The sequence below is a fragment of the Haematobia irritans genome, chromosome 4 (assembly GCF_050003625.1).
Source record: "Haematobia irritans isolate KBUSLIRL chromosome 4, ASM5000362v1, whole genome shotgun sequence".
Lineage (NCBI taxonomy): Eukaryota > Metazoa > Arthropoda > Insecta > Diptera > Muscidae > Haematobia > Haematobia irritans.
In genome coordinates, this window is record NC_134400.1 from 111288261 (window position 1) to 111306493 (window position 18233).

Genomic DNA, 18233 nt, shown 5'->3' on the forward strand with positions numbered 1-18233 from the left:
AGATTTCAAATCAAGACGTTATTTTATAATTTTCTTGCACATTTACAAGAGATGTTAATGATTCCTCTAAAATGCAAACACAAATGGTTCTTATAAATCCAGAATCTGATATAGTCCTCATAGGTGAAATCTTTAAATTTATCTTCGGGGAGTGTCCTCAAGTCCTCAAGCCCTCCTGAAATTTCAAAGGAAACCCTAATATTTTGTTCATGGTGGTGGGTATTTAAGATTCGGCCCGGCCGAACTTAGTGCTGTATGTAATTGTTTGAACTAAACGTGTGTATTATGTTGAGTGACCATACGCTTAAGTTCAATGTGAACTAAAGCAGAAAAAATTGAGTTCAATTTTCTGATGAATTCAGACTTGAATTTATTTTATTATTTTTTGAGATTTATAAACTATTTTATATGTATATTATATAGATATATATGCAGAAAATATACATCAAATTCTAAGGGCTTATACGATTATATTATTATTATATTTTAATACTTAAATTCAATTAAATTCTCATAAAAAATTTGCCAAATGATTTCTTAATTCTATTTTGATAACATAGATATATCAGTCACAGAGAACGTCGTAGATATATATATATATATATATATATATATATATATATATATATATATATATATATATATATATATATATATATATATATATATATATATATATATATATATATATATATATATATATATATATATATATATATATATATATATATATATATATATATATATATATATATATATATATATATATATATATATATATATATATATACAGTTGCAATTTCGAAATTTAACCAATATTTTCTAAAAAGAAACAAAATTGTTCTTCCTGTTTGGTTCACTGTGTTTTGAGTGCTCGATTACCTGTTTGGTTTTCGCACGTTCATTAATACAACGAAAAACTTAATTAGGAGTACCAATGGTTTCCTCGTTTAATAATTTCAATTATATTTACATTTTTTTTTTTTGGTTAAATTTTAATAACATATTTCGTTAATATTATGAAGTTTTTTTTCAACAATGCAGGATCGAAGGCAATGAAATTGAAATTTGTTCCTAGAGTTTGTGTCTACCAAGTTTTATTTGTCCTTAAATATACAGACATCCAAAAGACATCTTCGCTTCGGAAAAAGTTAATTATCTTTTATCCACGCTCAAAAAAATGTACTTAGATCCAAAGATTTTGACCTTCCGTTAAGGATTTTGGTATTGACAGATACTTCAAAGCCCAAACAATTCGTATTTCCAAAAAAACTTTAAAGCAAAGATACAAAATCCTCAAAAATAAATCTTAGCATATATTTGAAGCGTTTTATCTTAAATCTAAAGATTTAATATTTCAATTAATTTAAGGACGATTTCCTTAAAACAAACAAATGTTTCTTTTTAAAGAGATAGCACTTTAACGGAGGGATGCAAATTTCCAAAATTTGTTGCTGTAAATTTTTTTTTGAAGTATGTCATTCGTTTTTTGACCTGTTGTTCTAATTTATTTTATTATTATTTCGGCTTGAGGTCCTTTTAATAAAAAATCCTTTTTACGATTTTTGATTACTTGTTTACTTTATTCTCCAATATTTCGACTAACATCGTTAGTCTTCGACGGGGATATTAAAGTATTTTAAGAAATAATCAAAAAATTGTAGAGAGTGATTACGTCTGTTTTTTAGAAAATTTGATTGCCAACTGAAGTTAAGACTATAAACTTTATTCTACTGTAAGGAAAAGGGAGATGTTTGTACAAAAATTTATTGAGGCAAAGGCCGACTATCAAAAACCTTTTTTCGGAAGGTTAAAGTGTAATTTACTCTACCCGAATTTATTCTGTTAATTGGTTGATAGTTTTGCTGCAAGTAGAGGATGCTGATGAGAAATGTGGTGATTCCGAAACGACCGTACATCCAACTATTTTGCACTCTACAGGGACTTGTCCAAATAAATTTGACAAACATACATACACTGAAACAAAAGCATGCCCGGTTACAAAGATTTTGTGCTTACTTTACAAATTTTGATATTGATTGCGAGCCAAAGAAGCGGAGAATACAAGTAAGGATACTTTTAAGACACAATTCTCTTTTAAATTTGGGTTTTGTGTACTTGCTTCTAGGAAGGAAATTTTAATTTTTCGCTGTTTCAGTTTTTTTACTTTATATGCTATCAAAGTCCTTTAAAAACGAGTTAACGACAACTTTATTTTCCAAATTAAGACTAGACTTCTAGTAGAAATTATGCTATGTTTTAAGCAAAAAACGTCTTTAAAATGAAGTGTTGAAAAACATGCTATATTTGAACGATTGTTTGCTTTGTAGTCAAAATGCAAATAGACAACAAATTTAAAGACAATTTCATTAAATTTAAAGAATTTTTCTGAATTATTAAGGTCAAGTTGACCTTAGCACAAACATTTTTTCTTTCATGTTATGATACCCATTTTTAAGTGAAATCACTTAATTATAAGGACAATACGACTTCATTGAAAAGTTTATCGACTTTTGGACAAGGAAAAAAACTTTATATTAGAGAAATTCATCTTCTATGCTAAGCAAAATTTGCATTCGTATTTTAAAGACATGAAATCTTTGACCGCAGGGCAATATTTTTTGCAGTGTGGTTTTAAGATGAAATCAAAACAACAATAAAAATTTCATTATTTTTAAAAGAAATTTATCCTTAATATTGTGGAAATTTAGTTTGCGTAATCTTTAGTATCACGTAAATATATTTTTCGGTGCATGTACGAGGCAACCAATTTGTATATTTTTGATTGTGGTATAAATATAAACATAATGCAAGTTTCACAAGCCTTTTACAGAAAATCTTAGACAATTATTTAATTGTAATACTGCTAAATGTTATCATTTGACCTTTCATTGGCCGTAATTGTGGCCACTGTAAGAGTGGAAGAATTTTCTGTGACAACGTTAGCACTAATAATTGTTTGTTCTGTCTCATTTATCTCAGGAACTTCAAGGGTATTATTGCCCAAGGCGATGTGTATAGATCTAGGAATAAATGGAAAAAAAAAAAAATAAAACAAAATCAACTAAATAAAAATGATAATGGGATTAACTCACAATATCAAAAAGAAAACTGCCATCTGTGTGGCAATAGTTAATAGGAAGACTCCTCCTCCACCTTTGCCATCGTCATTTAATGTCGCCCGATACACCTGCGAGTAACATACTCCACTAATAAATGGCACAGCATTGTCGCATACTGAAAGCAAGGCGAAAACTTTTCCCCTCTCCGATAGCGGAACAATTTTTGATGTCATCGAACGGATCATGGGACCAACTATAGGTCCCAAACTGCATATTAATGCTCCGGCATAGAATAATTCGCCAGTATTTGCAAAATAATAGAAAAGGCGGGCTGTTGCATGAGCCCAAGCTCCAATGAAGATAATAGTCTGAAAAAGCAAAGAAAAACAAACAAATAAAACATGAAAACAAATTGGAATGAGCTTAATTTAAATATTGAAAAATTATTTAAACTATGTACACTAATGTGGATACCAGAGTTCTTCAACCGGTGGTGTTTATAGCCTGCGTCACACAGTGGAACAAGGCATATGTTTGCAACACCAACACCAACACCCTTAAAACAAAATTGCCTCCTAACCTAATTCTGCTTCAAACATATATATTTTCAGAATTTGTGCAAATAAACAATTGTTTGTACTGGGCATACATATTATGTTTCACTCTAAGCATGTCTCTTTTTAAGGCCTCAAGAAGTTAATGCCGGTTTCTAAACAGTTGTTTAGATTGGTAGAATTTATGATGTTTTGGTACATTTTTCAAAATCTTTCTCTCCAACTAAGAGGTACTTGGGTGCCACCGTGGTGCAATGGTTAGGTTAGGTTAGGTTAAAGTGGCAGCCCGATTAAGATTCAGGCTCACTTAGACTATTCAGTCCATTGTGATACCACATTAACTAAAAGTGCCTATTACATATGGACACTTCTAGTTTTAACCGCTGAACCTTCTCGATTATTTTTCTTCGCTGAACCAACCAGATTGTTCCAAAAACATTAGCAGACTGCTTAAGTTAACGTTTTCCAGATCCGCCAGTAATCTGAAGGTATATGCTCCTAAAAGTTGCTTGCGCTTTACACAAAATGCAGGACACTCACACAAGAGGTGTTTAATTGATTCTTTTTCCTCCGCACCGTGACAGCTCATACAATAGTCATTATACTTCGCGCCAATAGTTTTTGCAAAATCGCCTATCAGGCAGCGACCCGTTATAGCAGATATCAGGAGTGATATCTGACGTCTCGAGAACAATAGCATATCTAGTGTGCGGTTTAAGTTGAAATGGGGCCATATTTGCTTTGTGTCGTTACGACCCTTGCAATTCTCCCATCGAACATTTGCCATCATAACAGCCTTCTCACGCAGTATGAGCTTGCAGGTAGCTAGGGGCATACCAACAAATTCTAGTTCCCCTGGAATATGTAAGGTAGTCCCTAGCCTTACCGCTTCGCAGTTCCCCGGTATGTTCCTATGGCCAGGCACCCATATTAGATGAATATTGTACTGCTCAGCCATCTCATTGAGAGATTTGCGGCAGTCGATGGCCGTTTTCGAGTTGAGGAACACAGAGTCCAAGGATTTTATTGCAGGTTGACTGTCTGAGTATATATTAATGCCCACATTTTTTGGAACATTACTTCTCAGCCAATTCGCCACCTCACTTATTGCTAATATTTCAGCCTGAAAAACACTACAGTGATTAGGTAATCTTTTCGCTATTCGAAGTTCCAGATCATTAGAATATACTCCGAACCCCACTTGTCCATCCAATTTGGAGCCATTAGTGTAGAAATCTATATATTCTTTATTCCCCGGGGTCTGTGTGCACCACGCCTCACTGTTGGGGATTAGAGTCTCAAACTTTTTGTCGAAAAGTGGACTCGCCAAAGTGTAATCCACTACGTTAGGCACGTCTGGCATTATTTTGAGGACCGAACTGTGACCGTAACCTTTTTCCGACCACAGCGATAGCTCGCGCAACCGCACAGCCGTTGTTGCAGCTGACTGTTTGGCCAAAATGTCTATAGGCAATAGATGCAGCATGACATTAAGGGAATTTGTTCCTGTCTTGCTGAATGCGCCTGAAATACACAAACACGCCATACGCTGAACTTTATCTATGGTGCAATGGTTAGCATGCCCGCCTTGCATACACAAGGTCGTGGGTTCAATTCCTGCTTCGACCGAACACCAAAAAAAATTACAGCGGTGGATTATCCCAGCTGTTGAGTGTTAAAGGATTCTGTAAGTGGTATCACTGGAATGTGGAAAGCCGTTTGGACTCGGCTATAAAAAAGAGGGCCCTTGCAATTGAGCTTAACATGAAATTGGGCAGCACTCAGTGATAAGAGAGAAGTTCACCACTGTGGTATCACAATGGACTGAATAGTCTAAGTGAGCCTGATACATCGGGCTGTCACCTAACCTAACCTAATCTAAGAGGTACTTCAATTTTTTATATATAGAAATACAATTTTGACAAACTCCTCTATAGAAATAAAATTTTGAGAACATTTTCTATAGAAATAAAATTTAGAGAAACATTTCTAAATATAGACATACATTTTTGAGAACATTTTCTACAGAAATAACATTTTTAGACAATTTTTTATAGAAATACAATTTTAAAAAATTTTTTATTGAAATACAATTTTCTATAGAAATAAAGTTTTGACAAAATTGTTTAATAGAAATAAAATTTTGAGAAATTTATCGATAGAAATAAAATGTTGACAAAATTTTGTATAGAAATAAAATTTTGTATAGAACTTTCAATAAAAAAGAGGGTCCTTGCCATTGAGCTTAACATGGAATCGGGCAGCACTCGGTGATAAGAGAGAAGTTCACCACTGTGGTATCACAACGGACTGAATTGTCTAAGTGAGCCTGATACATCGGGCTGCCACCTAACCTAGCCTAACCTAAGAGGTACTTTAATTTTCTATATATAGAAATACAATTTTGACAAAATCCTCTATAGAAATGAAATTTTGAGAACATTTTCTTTAGAAATAAAATTTAGAGCAAATTTCTATAGACATATATTTTTGAGAACATTTTCTACAGAAATAAAATTTTAAGAATTTTTTTTTTATAGAAATTAAAATTTCTATAGAAATAAAGTTTTGACAAAATTGTTTAATAGAAATAAAATTTTGAGAAAGTTGTCGATAGAAATAAAATGTTGACAAAATTTTCTATAAAAATAAAATTTTTGAAGAATTTTCAATAAAAATAAAACTTTGAGAAAATTTCTTGTAGAAATTAATTTCTGAGAAAATTTTCTATACACAGAAAAAAATTTTACGGAAATTTTTCCAATTAAAGACTTAATTGAGTTTTAAAAACTATTCAATTAAAAATGTAATTGATTCAACAAATTTTTTAATTGAAACAAAAATCAATCACAAAACTCAATAGTATTAGTTAATTTTTTAATTGGATCAATTAATTTTTTAACTGTCTTTCAATTAATTTTTTAATTGATACTGTCATTTCTGTTATTGAAGACATTTCAATTAAAAAATAATTAGAGAAAAATGTCTATATAAATAAAAATAATTGGATCAATTAAATTTTTAACTGTCTTTCAATTAATTTTTTAATTGATACTGTCATTTCTGTTATTGAAGAAATTTCAATTAAAAATTAATTAGAAAAAAATGTCTATAGAAATAAAATTTTAAGAATTTTTTTATAGAAGTAAAAATTTTGAGAAAATTTTCTATAGAAATAAAGATTTAAAAAAAAATATTCTATTAAAATAACATTTTGACAAAATTTTCTATAGAAATAAAATTTTGACAAAATTTTCTATAGAAATAAAATTTTGACAAAATTTTCTATAGAAATAAAATTTTCTATAAAAATACAATTTTGAGAAAATTTTCTATAGAAATAAAATTTTAAGAAAACTTTATATAGAAATAAAAATTTTAACATTTTTTTTATAGAAATAAAAATTTTGGGAAAATTTTCTATATAAACAAAGATTTTGAAATATATTCTATAGAAATTTTTGACAAAACTTTCTATAGAAATAACATTTTGGCAAAATTTTCTATAGAAATAAAATTTTGACAAATTTTAAAATACGTTTTTGTTTAGTTGGTAAATTTTTCTTAAAAAATTGGTAGACTATTTTTGGCACGAGTTGCAGCACTGTTGCTTCAACACAAACAACAAGTTTCATTTAAATAAAAATTTGTGTTTGTGTTGAGGCAACTGCCACTCGTGCCAAAAATAAAAATAAAACGAATTCTAATATACACCACTGTAGAACTGCTTCTGGTGAGGGAGCTTGTGAAGGCATTTCTATGGAAGCTACAATGAAGGCATTGCCCTCTATGTCCTGAGCAGGCCTCTACAATGCCTAGACAGACCTGGAAGGAGGTCTTCCAAGCACATGGACTACGCCGCTGGGTTGATTCTCTGACATACAGAGGAATTACATTTAAAAAAATGTGATCTCTCAAACATAATCACTTCTACACTCATAGAAAAAAATCATGCACGGCGTGCTCATTTCAAAACGATTCGTTCATGAAAGTGAATCAACACACATGTGGTGTCAAACGGAGGACAGGCGGTGTCAATCTGACAACGATAAAATGACACCATGCGTTGTCGAAATAACAACCAGCGTTCACGATCTGAAAACGTTGTGGTTACGAATTAATAAACAAAATTAAAAACAAGTATATACGGCCGTAAGTTTGGCCAGGACGAAGCTTATGTACCCTCACCATGAATTGCGTAGAAACTTCTACTGAAGACTGTCATCCACAATCGAATTACTTGGGTTGCGGAAACTTTTGCTGATGACAAGGTATCTTAAAACTTCCTAATACCGTAATATATACCACGTAGTCCATACGTGGTATATATTAAACTTAAAACGGCCGATTAAATACGTATATAATTAAGTTTGACAAAATTTTCTATAAAAATAAAATTTTGACAAAATAAAATTTTGACAACATTTTTTATAGAAGTAAAATTTGGACAAAATTTTCTATAGAAGTAATATTTTGACAATATTTTCTATAGAAATAAAATTTTTACAAAATTTTCGAAAGATTTAAAATTTGGACAACATTCTCTATAAAATTAAAATTTTGACATTTTCTACAGAAATAAAATTTTGCCAAAATTTTCTATAGAAATAAAATTTCGACAAAATTTTCTATAGAAATAAAATTTTGCTAGATTATTTTTGCTCGAGTGGCAAGCATGATTATGAACCGATATGGACCAATTTTTGTGTGATTGGGGAACGGCCGATATAGACCTATTTTGGCATGGTTGTATTAACACCACGTTGCAAATTTCAACCGGATCGGATGAATTTTGCTCGTCCAAGTGGTTCCGGAGTTCAAATCTGGGGATCGGTTTATATAGGGGCTATATGTAATTATGGACCGATGTGAACCAATTTTTACATGGACCATATACTAATACCATGTACCAAATTTCAGCCGGATCGGATAAAATTTGGTTTTCTTAGAGGATCCGCAAACCAAATCTGGGAATCGGTTTATATGGGGGCTATATATAATTATGGACCGATATGAACCAATTTTTGCATGGTTTTGAGAGACCATATACTAATTCCACGTACCAAATTTCAGCCGTATCGGATGAAATTTGCTTCTCTTTGAGGCTCCGCAAGCCAAATCTGGGGATCGGTTTATATGGGGGCTATATATATTTATGGACCGATGTGGACCAATTTTTGAATGGTTGTTAGAGACCATATACTAACACCATGTACCAAATTTCAGCCTGATCGGATGAAATTTACTTCTTTTAGAGCAATCGCAAGCCAAATTTGGGGGTCCGTTTATATGGGGGCTATACGTAACAGTGGACCGATATGGATCAATTTTTGCATGGTTGTTAGAGACCATATATTAACACCATGTACCAAATTTCAGCCGGATCGGATGAAATTTGCTTCTCTTAGAGCAATCGCAAGCCAAATTTGAGGGTCCGTTTATATGGGGGCTATACGTAAAAGTGGACCGATATGGACCGATCCGCTACCGTGACTCGAACCTGTGTTTTCTGCACTATACGCGTTAACAGTCGCCGTAGCACATTGCACCACCGAGGGAGTTGCCATAATAACGCCTAACGATTATTTTAAGACTCATGACCAAAGAAAAACGAATGCCGTTCATGAAATCGTGAACCCCCGTGGACGAAATTGTGAACATTCCGTTTTGATGTTTTGTGAACGTTTCCGTTTCATTTTTTCACCGTACGTTCACGACTATGGAACGTAATTTTTTCTATTAGTGTAGGTTTTTGTACGTAATGCCCAGGGCTTAGCTGCAAAAACGGCGTAAATAATAAAGGTATAGGATATAGAAGAGTACTATCTCCGAAATGAAAAATAATATTTTTCGCTGTCAATTTAACAATTAAACATATTGTGTTTGGTCGTTTTTTTTACAAACATTATTTGTATTAATAAATGTATTCACCTAAATATATTATGTTGTAACATATTAACATATGGATTCCAAACATAATTCAAACACAATGTTTTTGTATCCACACATATTGTGTAAAAAATTTTTGGCACAAACATATTATGTTTGTATCCAAACATATAAAAAACACACACACACTTTTTCTTCCGTGTAAATTATAATAATTTAAATACAATAAGCAATAAATTAATCTATAAAATTATATCGGAAACAAATTAGCAAATTTCACATAAATTATTAACTTACCGTATCTTTCCATTTGAATGATTTATTCATTATAGGAACTGCAACCAACATTGCTATGACAAAGGCCGATGATTTCACAGTCTTGAAGGTGCTGTAAACATCAACACCCCATTGGAATTTAAAGGCGGTATATATGTACAAATATTGTCCCTCATCCCGTTGGAATGTATACAGAGCCATTGAGATGAGAAGAATTATCAAAAATGCTCTACGGTTTCCTGAACGTTTTTTGACCAGCACAGCTATAGAGTCCACAACATGTTGCTTGTCGAAAAATTCCCCAAAGAAACCACAACAGCTAAGCTCTCGTAGAGAACGTTGTTTTTCTGTAGTTTGCCACTGTTAAAGAAAACAAAACAATATAATTTACAATTATTTCTTGACATGTGTGAAATTATAATTCGTTTGTGTGGTGCGATATAAATTTAGTATGATACGAGGGTAGTCTGTTAAGTATTGAGCCTAAAAAGAGCAAATGTTTTGGAAAAGTGGAGATTTCTTTTCCTATTTATGTTATGGTGTTTTCTTTTCTTGTACAAAATGCGCACTTTTTTGCATTTTGCCCGGAAAATGTATTTTTTAGGTGCTTTACTAAAAAAAAAAACAAGCAAAGGTGCGAAAAGGCTTCGAATTCTGTTGTGAAAATAGTGCCACGCGTATAGGCAAATTGGGAACACATTCAGCACTGCCGAAAAACGAGAGTGCTGCGATTGCCCTGATTGCTCCTTTGAATTCTTTTCTGCACGCTGAAATGATAGCATTTGTTTATGTTATTGGCAACATTTTAAAAATGCGCATTCTGTACAGACAAAATAAAGGTAAAACATTTTTTTTCAGAAAAGAAGACACCATTAGTTTTCCATTCAAAAAATAAAATTTAGCTAATTTTGAAAAAGTAACGTTATTTTTCTAAATGTTTGTAACAAGGTGAACATTTAATTTTTTTCCTTTCTGTCCAACTTGGTGGTACTTTAAGAACTTATAACAAACAAGTATATACAGCAGTAAGTTCGGCCAAGCCGGATCTTAGATCTACTGTCAATTACAATCGAATTACTGGGGTTGCCTTAACCCATATGAAGGCAGATTAATTGCCTTCATATGGGTTAAAAAATTATGTTCTTGATCGGTTTATGTAGAGAAGACTATAAGCACGGTTATTAGAGATCTAAATCTCAACCGGATCGCATGAAATTTGCTCCTCCAAGAGGATGTAAAATCTGGGGATCGGTTTTTGTGGATCCTATATATATTATATATCGATTGTGACTAATTTTTGCATAGTTGTTAGAGGCCATATATTAACACCACTCATCCAATTTAAACCGACCCGGATGAAATTTGCACCTCCAAGAGGCTCCGAAAATCAAATCTGGGGATCAGTTTATATGGGGGCTATATATAATTATGGGCCTATATGAGTACATTTTTGCATGGTTATTAGAGACCATATGCAAATACGACATACCAAATTTAAACCGGATCGGATGAATTTTGACCTCGAGGAAGCTCCGCAAGTCAAATCCAGGGGATTGGTTTATACACTGAAAAAACAGTGAACCCACCAGGAAGAAATTTTCGATTAATTTTAGAAAATTTTGAATATTTTTAGAAAATTTTAACTAAACGGTATAACAAACGCTGGCATCACGCCGATGTCATAAAAATAAGTAAATATTTTTCGACAAATTCAAGAATATTTATTAGACATAATTAAGTTTTTCACTTTTTTAAGGAAAATTTTGTAGTTTGGAGGAAAAAATTGGAGTTCAAAATTGCAAGAATGTCTTTAGTGACATACGAAGTTCATGATGAACGAATTTGTAGTAAAATTTACAAATTTAAAGAAATTCTGGACTATTTTGTGGAAGACACGAATTTAGTTCATCTTTATGCTTCATTGGAGTATATTTCTTTCCTCGGTTTTAGTTAATTTAACTAACGTACACAAAAAATTATTAGAGTAGAGGAAACTTTCTCCAAACATAATAATTCCATGAACTAAAATAAAGTTAAATTGAATTTAGTGAAATAGAGAGTTCACTTTTTTTAGTGTATGGGGGCTATGTATAATTATGGACCGATATGAACCAATTTTTGCGTGATTGTTAGAGGCTATACACTGACACCACATACGAGGTTCCAACCGGATCAGATGAAATTTGTTTCTCCCAGATGGTCCGATATGGCTTGTTTCGTTTGGAAGTTAGTGTGATTTCCAAAGACGGACGGGCGGACATAGCTAGATCGGCTCAGAATTTCACCACGACACAGAATATATACTTTATGGGGTCTTAGGCCAATATTTCGATGTGTTACAAACAGCATGGCAAAGTTAGTATACCCCCATCCTATGGTGGAGGGTATAAAAATCGCCCTTCAGTTGAACTGTATTCTACAAATTTCTGATTTTACCCTGTTTTTGGGCCCGTCCTGCACCCTCAAAAAAAAATCGCTTCTGCAACATATCTCCAAACACATTCTGCTTCAAGCATATATATTGGAGCGTTTGAAGGTCGAAATCGCGGCAAAACGTCCCCATATGATGAAGAAATGAGTGTTGTTCCACCAAGACAACGCTCCGTGCCACAAGTCATTGAGAACGATGGCAAAAATTCATGAATTGGGCTTCGAGTTGCTTCCCCACCCACCGTATTCTCCAGGTCTGGCTCCCAGCGACTTTTTCTTGTTCTCAGACCTCAAACGGATGCTCGCAGGGAAAAAATTTGGCTGCAATGAAGAGGTGATCGCCGAAACTGAGGCCTATTTTGAGGCAAAACCGAAGGAGTACTACACGCACAGAAAAAACATGTTTGGACACGATTGCCGCGTCCATTTAATGCTTATCTAGAGTATGTAATTGTCGCGAAAACCATGTATTTTGTCAAAATGCCGCAAACATGTTCTATTATTTAAATGATAGAATTTGAGACCATTACATGGTCGGGAAAATCATGTACCTGACCATCCATTTTTTCTAAATTTTCGATACCATATCACATCCGTCAAATGTGTTGGGTGCTATGTATAAAGGTTTGTCCCAAATACATACATTTAAATATCACTCGATTTGGACAGAATTTGATAGACTTTTGCAAAATCTATAGACTCAAAGTTTAAGTTGGCTAATGCACTAGGGAGGAACACAATTTTAGTAAAAAACAAGTAAGGAAAGTCTAAAGTCGGGCGGGGCCGACTATATTATACCCTTCACCCCTATGTAGGCCAAAATTTGTGTTACCATATCAACTACTTCACATTTGCTGGAAGCTATATAAAGGAGACAATTTTTTTACTTCTACAAAATCTCTAGAATTAAAATTTAAATCGGCAAACGCTATCCAGTTAATTGGAGGAAACTTCCATTGGAAATGGGTCTAAAATGTGTAACAGTCTACTATATTTCCCCAACTCTGGTGTACGTATATATGGGAGCTATATAAAATCTGAACCGATTTTTACTAAATTCGACATGTATAGTTAGAATTATAATTCTGCTATCTATGCGAAATTTCACGTAAATGGGAGTATAACTTTGGCCCCCCTGGTCATATGAGTGCGAATCGGACGGAAGATATATATGGGAGCCATATCTAAATCTGAATCGATTTAAACCAAATTTGGCACAATTACCGATACTCCTTGTGCGAAATTTGAAGCAAATCACGGCACAACCCTGGATTTTGAGGTCATATAAGTTCAAATCGGACGAATGATATATATGGGAGCTATATCTAAATCTGAATCGATTTTGACCATATTTGGCACATATAATAGTATCGTTAAAAGTACCACTTGTGCAAAATTTGAAGTAAGCCAGGGCAAAACTTTGGCTTTTGAGACCATATAAGTCCAAATCGGGCGAAAGATATATATGTGAGCTATATCTAAATCTGAACCGATTTTAACAAAATTTGACACACTTAACGTTACTATTAAACGTACCCTTGTGCAAAATTTGAAGCAAATCACTGTAAAACTCTTGCTTTTGTGGCCATACAAGTTCAAATCGGACGAAAGATATATATGGGAGCTATATCTAAATTTGAACCGATTTCAATCAAATTTACCAAGCATTGGTGGAATGTCAATTCTACCCTCTGTGCAAAATTTCACGAAGATCGGTAGTAAACTTTGGCCTCTGTTGCCATATGAGTCTAAATCGGATGAAAGATATATATGGGAGCTATATCTAAATCTGAACCGATTTGGCTGATATTTTGCAAAATTTTCGAGATTCATAAAATATTTGGATGTACGGTATTTCAAGAAAATCGGATGATAAACACGCTAACTATGACCAAATCGGGGATAAATATATATGGCAGCTATATCTAAATCTGAAACGATTTTTTCCAAAACCAATAGCGATTGTCTCTGTCCCAAGAAACGGCACTATGCCAAATTTGAGGACGATCGGACTTAAATTGCGAGCTGTACTTTGTGCACAAAATTACATATACAGACAGACGGACAGACAGACAGACAGACGGACATCGCTAAATCGACTCAGAATTTAATTCTAAGCCGATCGATATACTAAAAGATGGGTCTATGACCACTATTTCTTGGCGTTACATACAAATGCACAAACTTATTATACCCTGTACCACAGTAGGGGTGAAGGGTGTAAATATGGCAAACATTTAAATCTGAAGCAATTCTAAGGAAACTTCGCAAAAGTTTATTTATGATTTATCGCTCGATATATATGTATTAGAAGTTCAGGAAAATTAGAGTCATTTTTACAACTTTTCGACTAAGCAGTGGCGATTTAACAAGGAAAATGTTGGTATTTTGACTATTTTGGTCGAAATCAGAAAAACATATATATGGGAGCTATATCTAACTCTGAACCGATTTCAATCAAATTTGGCACACATGACTATATTACTAATTGTACTCCTAGTGCAAAATTTCAACCAAATTGGGCTAAAACTCTGGCTTCTGGGGCCATATAAGTCCATATCTGGCGAAAAATATATATGGAAGCTATATCTACATCTGAACCGATTTCAATCAAATTTGGCATACATGAATATACTACCAATTGTACTCCTTGTTCAAAATTTCAAGCTAATCGGGATAAAACTCTGGCAGGAGCCATATAAGTGCATATCGGGCGAAAGATATATATTGGAGCTATATTTTAATCTGAATCGATTTCAACCAAATTTGGCACACATAGCTACAATGCTAAATCTACTCCCTGTGCAAAATTTCAACCAAATTGGGCCAAAACTCTGGCTTCTGGGGCCATATAAGTCCATATCTGGCGAAAAATATATATGGAAGTTATATCTAAATCTGAACCGATTTCAATCAAATTTTGCACACTTGACTATACTACTAATTGTACTCCTAGTGCAAAATTTCAACCAAATTCGGCCAAAAATCTGGCTTCTGGGGCCATATAAGTCCATATCGCGCGAAAGATATATATGGGAGCTATATCTAAATCCGAACCGATTTCTTCCAAAATAAAAAATAGGGTTCTATTCTAACCCAAAGTAGGAACATGTGCCAAATTTGAAGGCGATTGGACTTAACTTGCGACCTAGACTTTGATCACAAAAATGTGTTCACAGACAGACGGACATGGTTATATCGACTCAGGGACCCACCCTGAGCATTATTGCCAAAGACACCATGTGTCTATTTCGTCTCCTTCTGGGTGTTACAAACATATGCACTAACTTATAATACCCTGTTCCACAGTGTGGCGCAGGGTATAAAAACATGTGATGTTTGCTTGCACGACATTATAAATACAAATAAACAATGCATTAGTTTAAAAATAAATAAAAACAAATAAATAAAGTTAATTTTGTGTTTTCTATTCTCAAGTGGCGTCGTTTTTTCGACGACGAAAACATTTTTTCATAAAGATCAAAACATTTTAGGTTGTGACCATGTTCTTTTAACTGGAAGAAAAACATTTTTGACGAACACCATAACATTTTAGATGCTGACCATTGTCTTTTAATGGAAACAACAATTTTTTATCAATATAAAAACATTTTAGATGAGGACAATTTTATTTTTCTTAGAACCATGTTCACTGAGCCAACATGGTTGCAGGCGAAAATTTAACATGGTAATATAGCTCCTATCATATTATTTTGCTCTTCGAATATGATTGTAACAATCATGTTTCTTCTCTGCGTGTAGCAAAATGGTATCAAAAAATTGGAAGGTCGTTATTATCGTTGCATCGCTCTTGTAGGGAACTATATTGAATAATAAAAACGAATTTTGGCAAAAAATGTATTTTTCTTTGTTAGACCGGGGACTTATCAGCCAACCTGTTATATGCCCCAAACATGTTATGCTAGTTTATGAACATTATATGCTTGCACTTAAAAATATTGTGTTAAAAAATTTCAGTTCCAAACATATAATTTTTACACCCACACATATGAAAAGCAGTCTTTTTACCGTGAAAATAAAATAAAATATAATATTTAATTGTGAAGTAATTGATGATACCCTAAGCCACATAGTGGTCAGGGTATAATAACTGTGATCGGCCAAAAAATATGCCTACCAGAAATATTGATTTTAGACCCCATAAAATATATTCCGATCGACTCAGAATCACCTCCTGAGTCGATCTAGCGCTGGTGTCCGTCCGTCCCTCTGTCCATGTATTTGTTGTTTACAGGATTCTGGTCGCAATTTTTAACCGATTTGGATGAAATTTGGTACAGGGTGTTTTTTGGGCACAAGGGCGAACGCTATTGAATTTGGAAGAAATCGGATCAAATTTAGATATAGCTCCCATATATATGTATCGCCCTATTTCGACGAATGGGGTCAGATTTCGTTCATTTACTAACCGGCGTCAAAATTGCCACAAAGTAATCCGATGGACCACCCTTTAAGTGTGCCAAATTCCATCCAACTCGGTTCAGATTTATATCCACCTCATATATATGTAGGGCCCAATTTTCAATATAGGGGTGGTTTAGGGTATGATATAGTCGGCCCCGCCCGTCTTTCTACTTTACTCACTTTTTATAGTGCATATGTTTGTAACACCCAGAAGGAGACGAGATAGACACATGGTGTCTTTGGCAATAATGCTCAGGGTGGGTCCCTGAGTCGATATAACCATGTCCGTCTGTCCGTCCGTCCTTCCGTCTGTCTGTGAACACATTTTTGTGATCAAAGTCTAGGTCGCAATTTAAGTCCAATCGCCTTCAAATTTTGCACATGTTCCTAATTTGGGTCAGAATAGAAGCCTATTGATTTTGGAAGAAATCGGTTCAGATTTAGATATAGCTCCCATATATATCTTTCGCCCGATATGCACTACTATGGACCCAGCAGCCAGTGTTTTATACCGATTTGCTTGAAATTTTGTACAAACATAACACTTAGTCGTATAGTCAAGTGTGAAAAATTTGATTGAAATCGGTTCAGATTTAGATATAGCTCCCATATATATCTTTCGCCCGATATGGACTAATACGGTCCTAGAAGCCAGAGTTTTGACCCAATTTGTTTGAAATTTTGCACTAGAAGTACAATTAGTAGTGCAGTTAAGTGTGCGAAATTTGATTGAAATCGGTTCAGATTTAGATATAGCTCCCATATATATCTTTCGCCCGATTTGGACTAATGTGGTTCTAATAGCCAGAGATTTGGCCCAATTTGGTTGAAATTTTGCACAGGGAGTAGATTTAGCATTGTAGCTATGCGTGCCAAATTTGATTGAAATCGGTTCAGATTTTTATATAGCTCCCATATATAGCTTTCGCCCGATTTACTCTCATATGACCACAGAGGCCAATTTTTAACCTCGATTTAGTTGAAATTTTGCACAGGGAGTAGATTTAGCATTGTAGCTATGCGTGCCAAATTTGGTTGAAATCTGTTCAGATTTAGATATAGCTCCCATATATATGTTTTTCTGATTTCGACAAAAATGGTCAAAATACCAACATTTTCCGTGTAAAATCGCCACTGCTTAGTCGAAAAGTTGTAAAAATGAGTCTTATTTTCCTAAACTTGTAACACATATATATTGACTGATAAAACATAAATAAACTTTGGCGAAGTTTCCTTAAAATTGCTTCAGATTTAAATGTTTCCCATATTTTTTTACTAACATTGTGTTCCACACTAGTGCATTGGCCGACTTAAATTTTGAGTCTATAGATTTTGTAGAAGTCTATCAAATACTGTCCAGATCGAGTGATATTTAAATGTATGTATTTGGGACAAACCTGTATATATAGCCCCCAACACATTTGACGGATGTGATATGATATCGAAAATTTAGATCTACAAAGTGGTGCAGGGTATAATATAGTCGGCACCGCCCGACTTTAGACTTTCCTTACTTGTTTTTTTTTTTAATATATTTTTAATTCAATCATCCACTGTTCACCACTGTGGTATCACAATGGACTGAATAGTCTAAGTG

General features: G+C 33.6%; 1 protein-coding gene across 3 annotated transcripts in view; it reads right to left on the reverse strand.

Moving 5' to 3' along the window:
- Positions 1-1705: 1705 nt before the first annotated feature.
- LOC142233047 (lysosomal proton-coupled steroid conjugate and bile acid symporter SLC46A3) overlaps positions 1706-18233 on the reverse strand; it is a 53091-nt gene continuing 36563 nt past the window's right edge. For all 3 annotated transcript variants that reach the window (XM_075303828.1, XM_075303827.1, XM_075303826.1), the window contains exons 3-5: positions 9803-10141; positions 3096-3430; positions 1706-3023 (exon numbers count right to left, since the gene is read on the reverse strand). In XM_075303828.1, the coding sequence (XP_075159943.1) occupies positions 2867-3023; positions 3096-3430; positions 9803-10141 (831 nt within the window). In that variant the 3' untranslated portion in view covers positions 1706-2866. The remainder of the gene's footprint in view (positions 3024-3095; positions 3431-9802; positions 10142-18233) is intronic.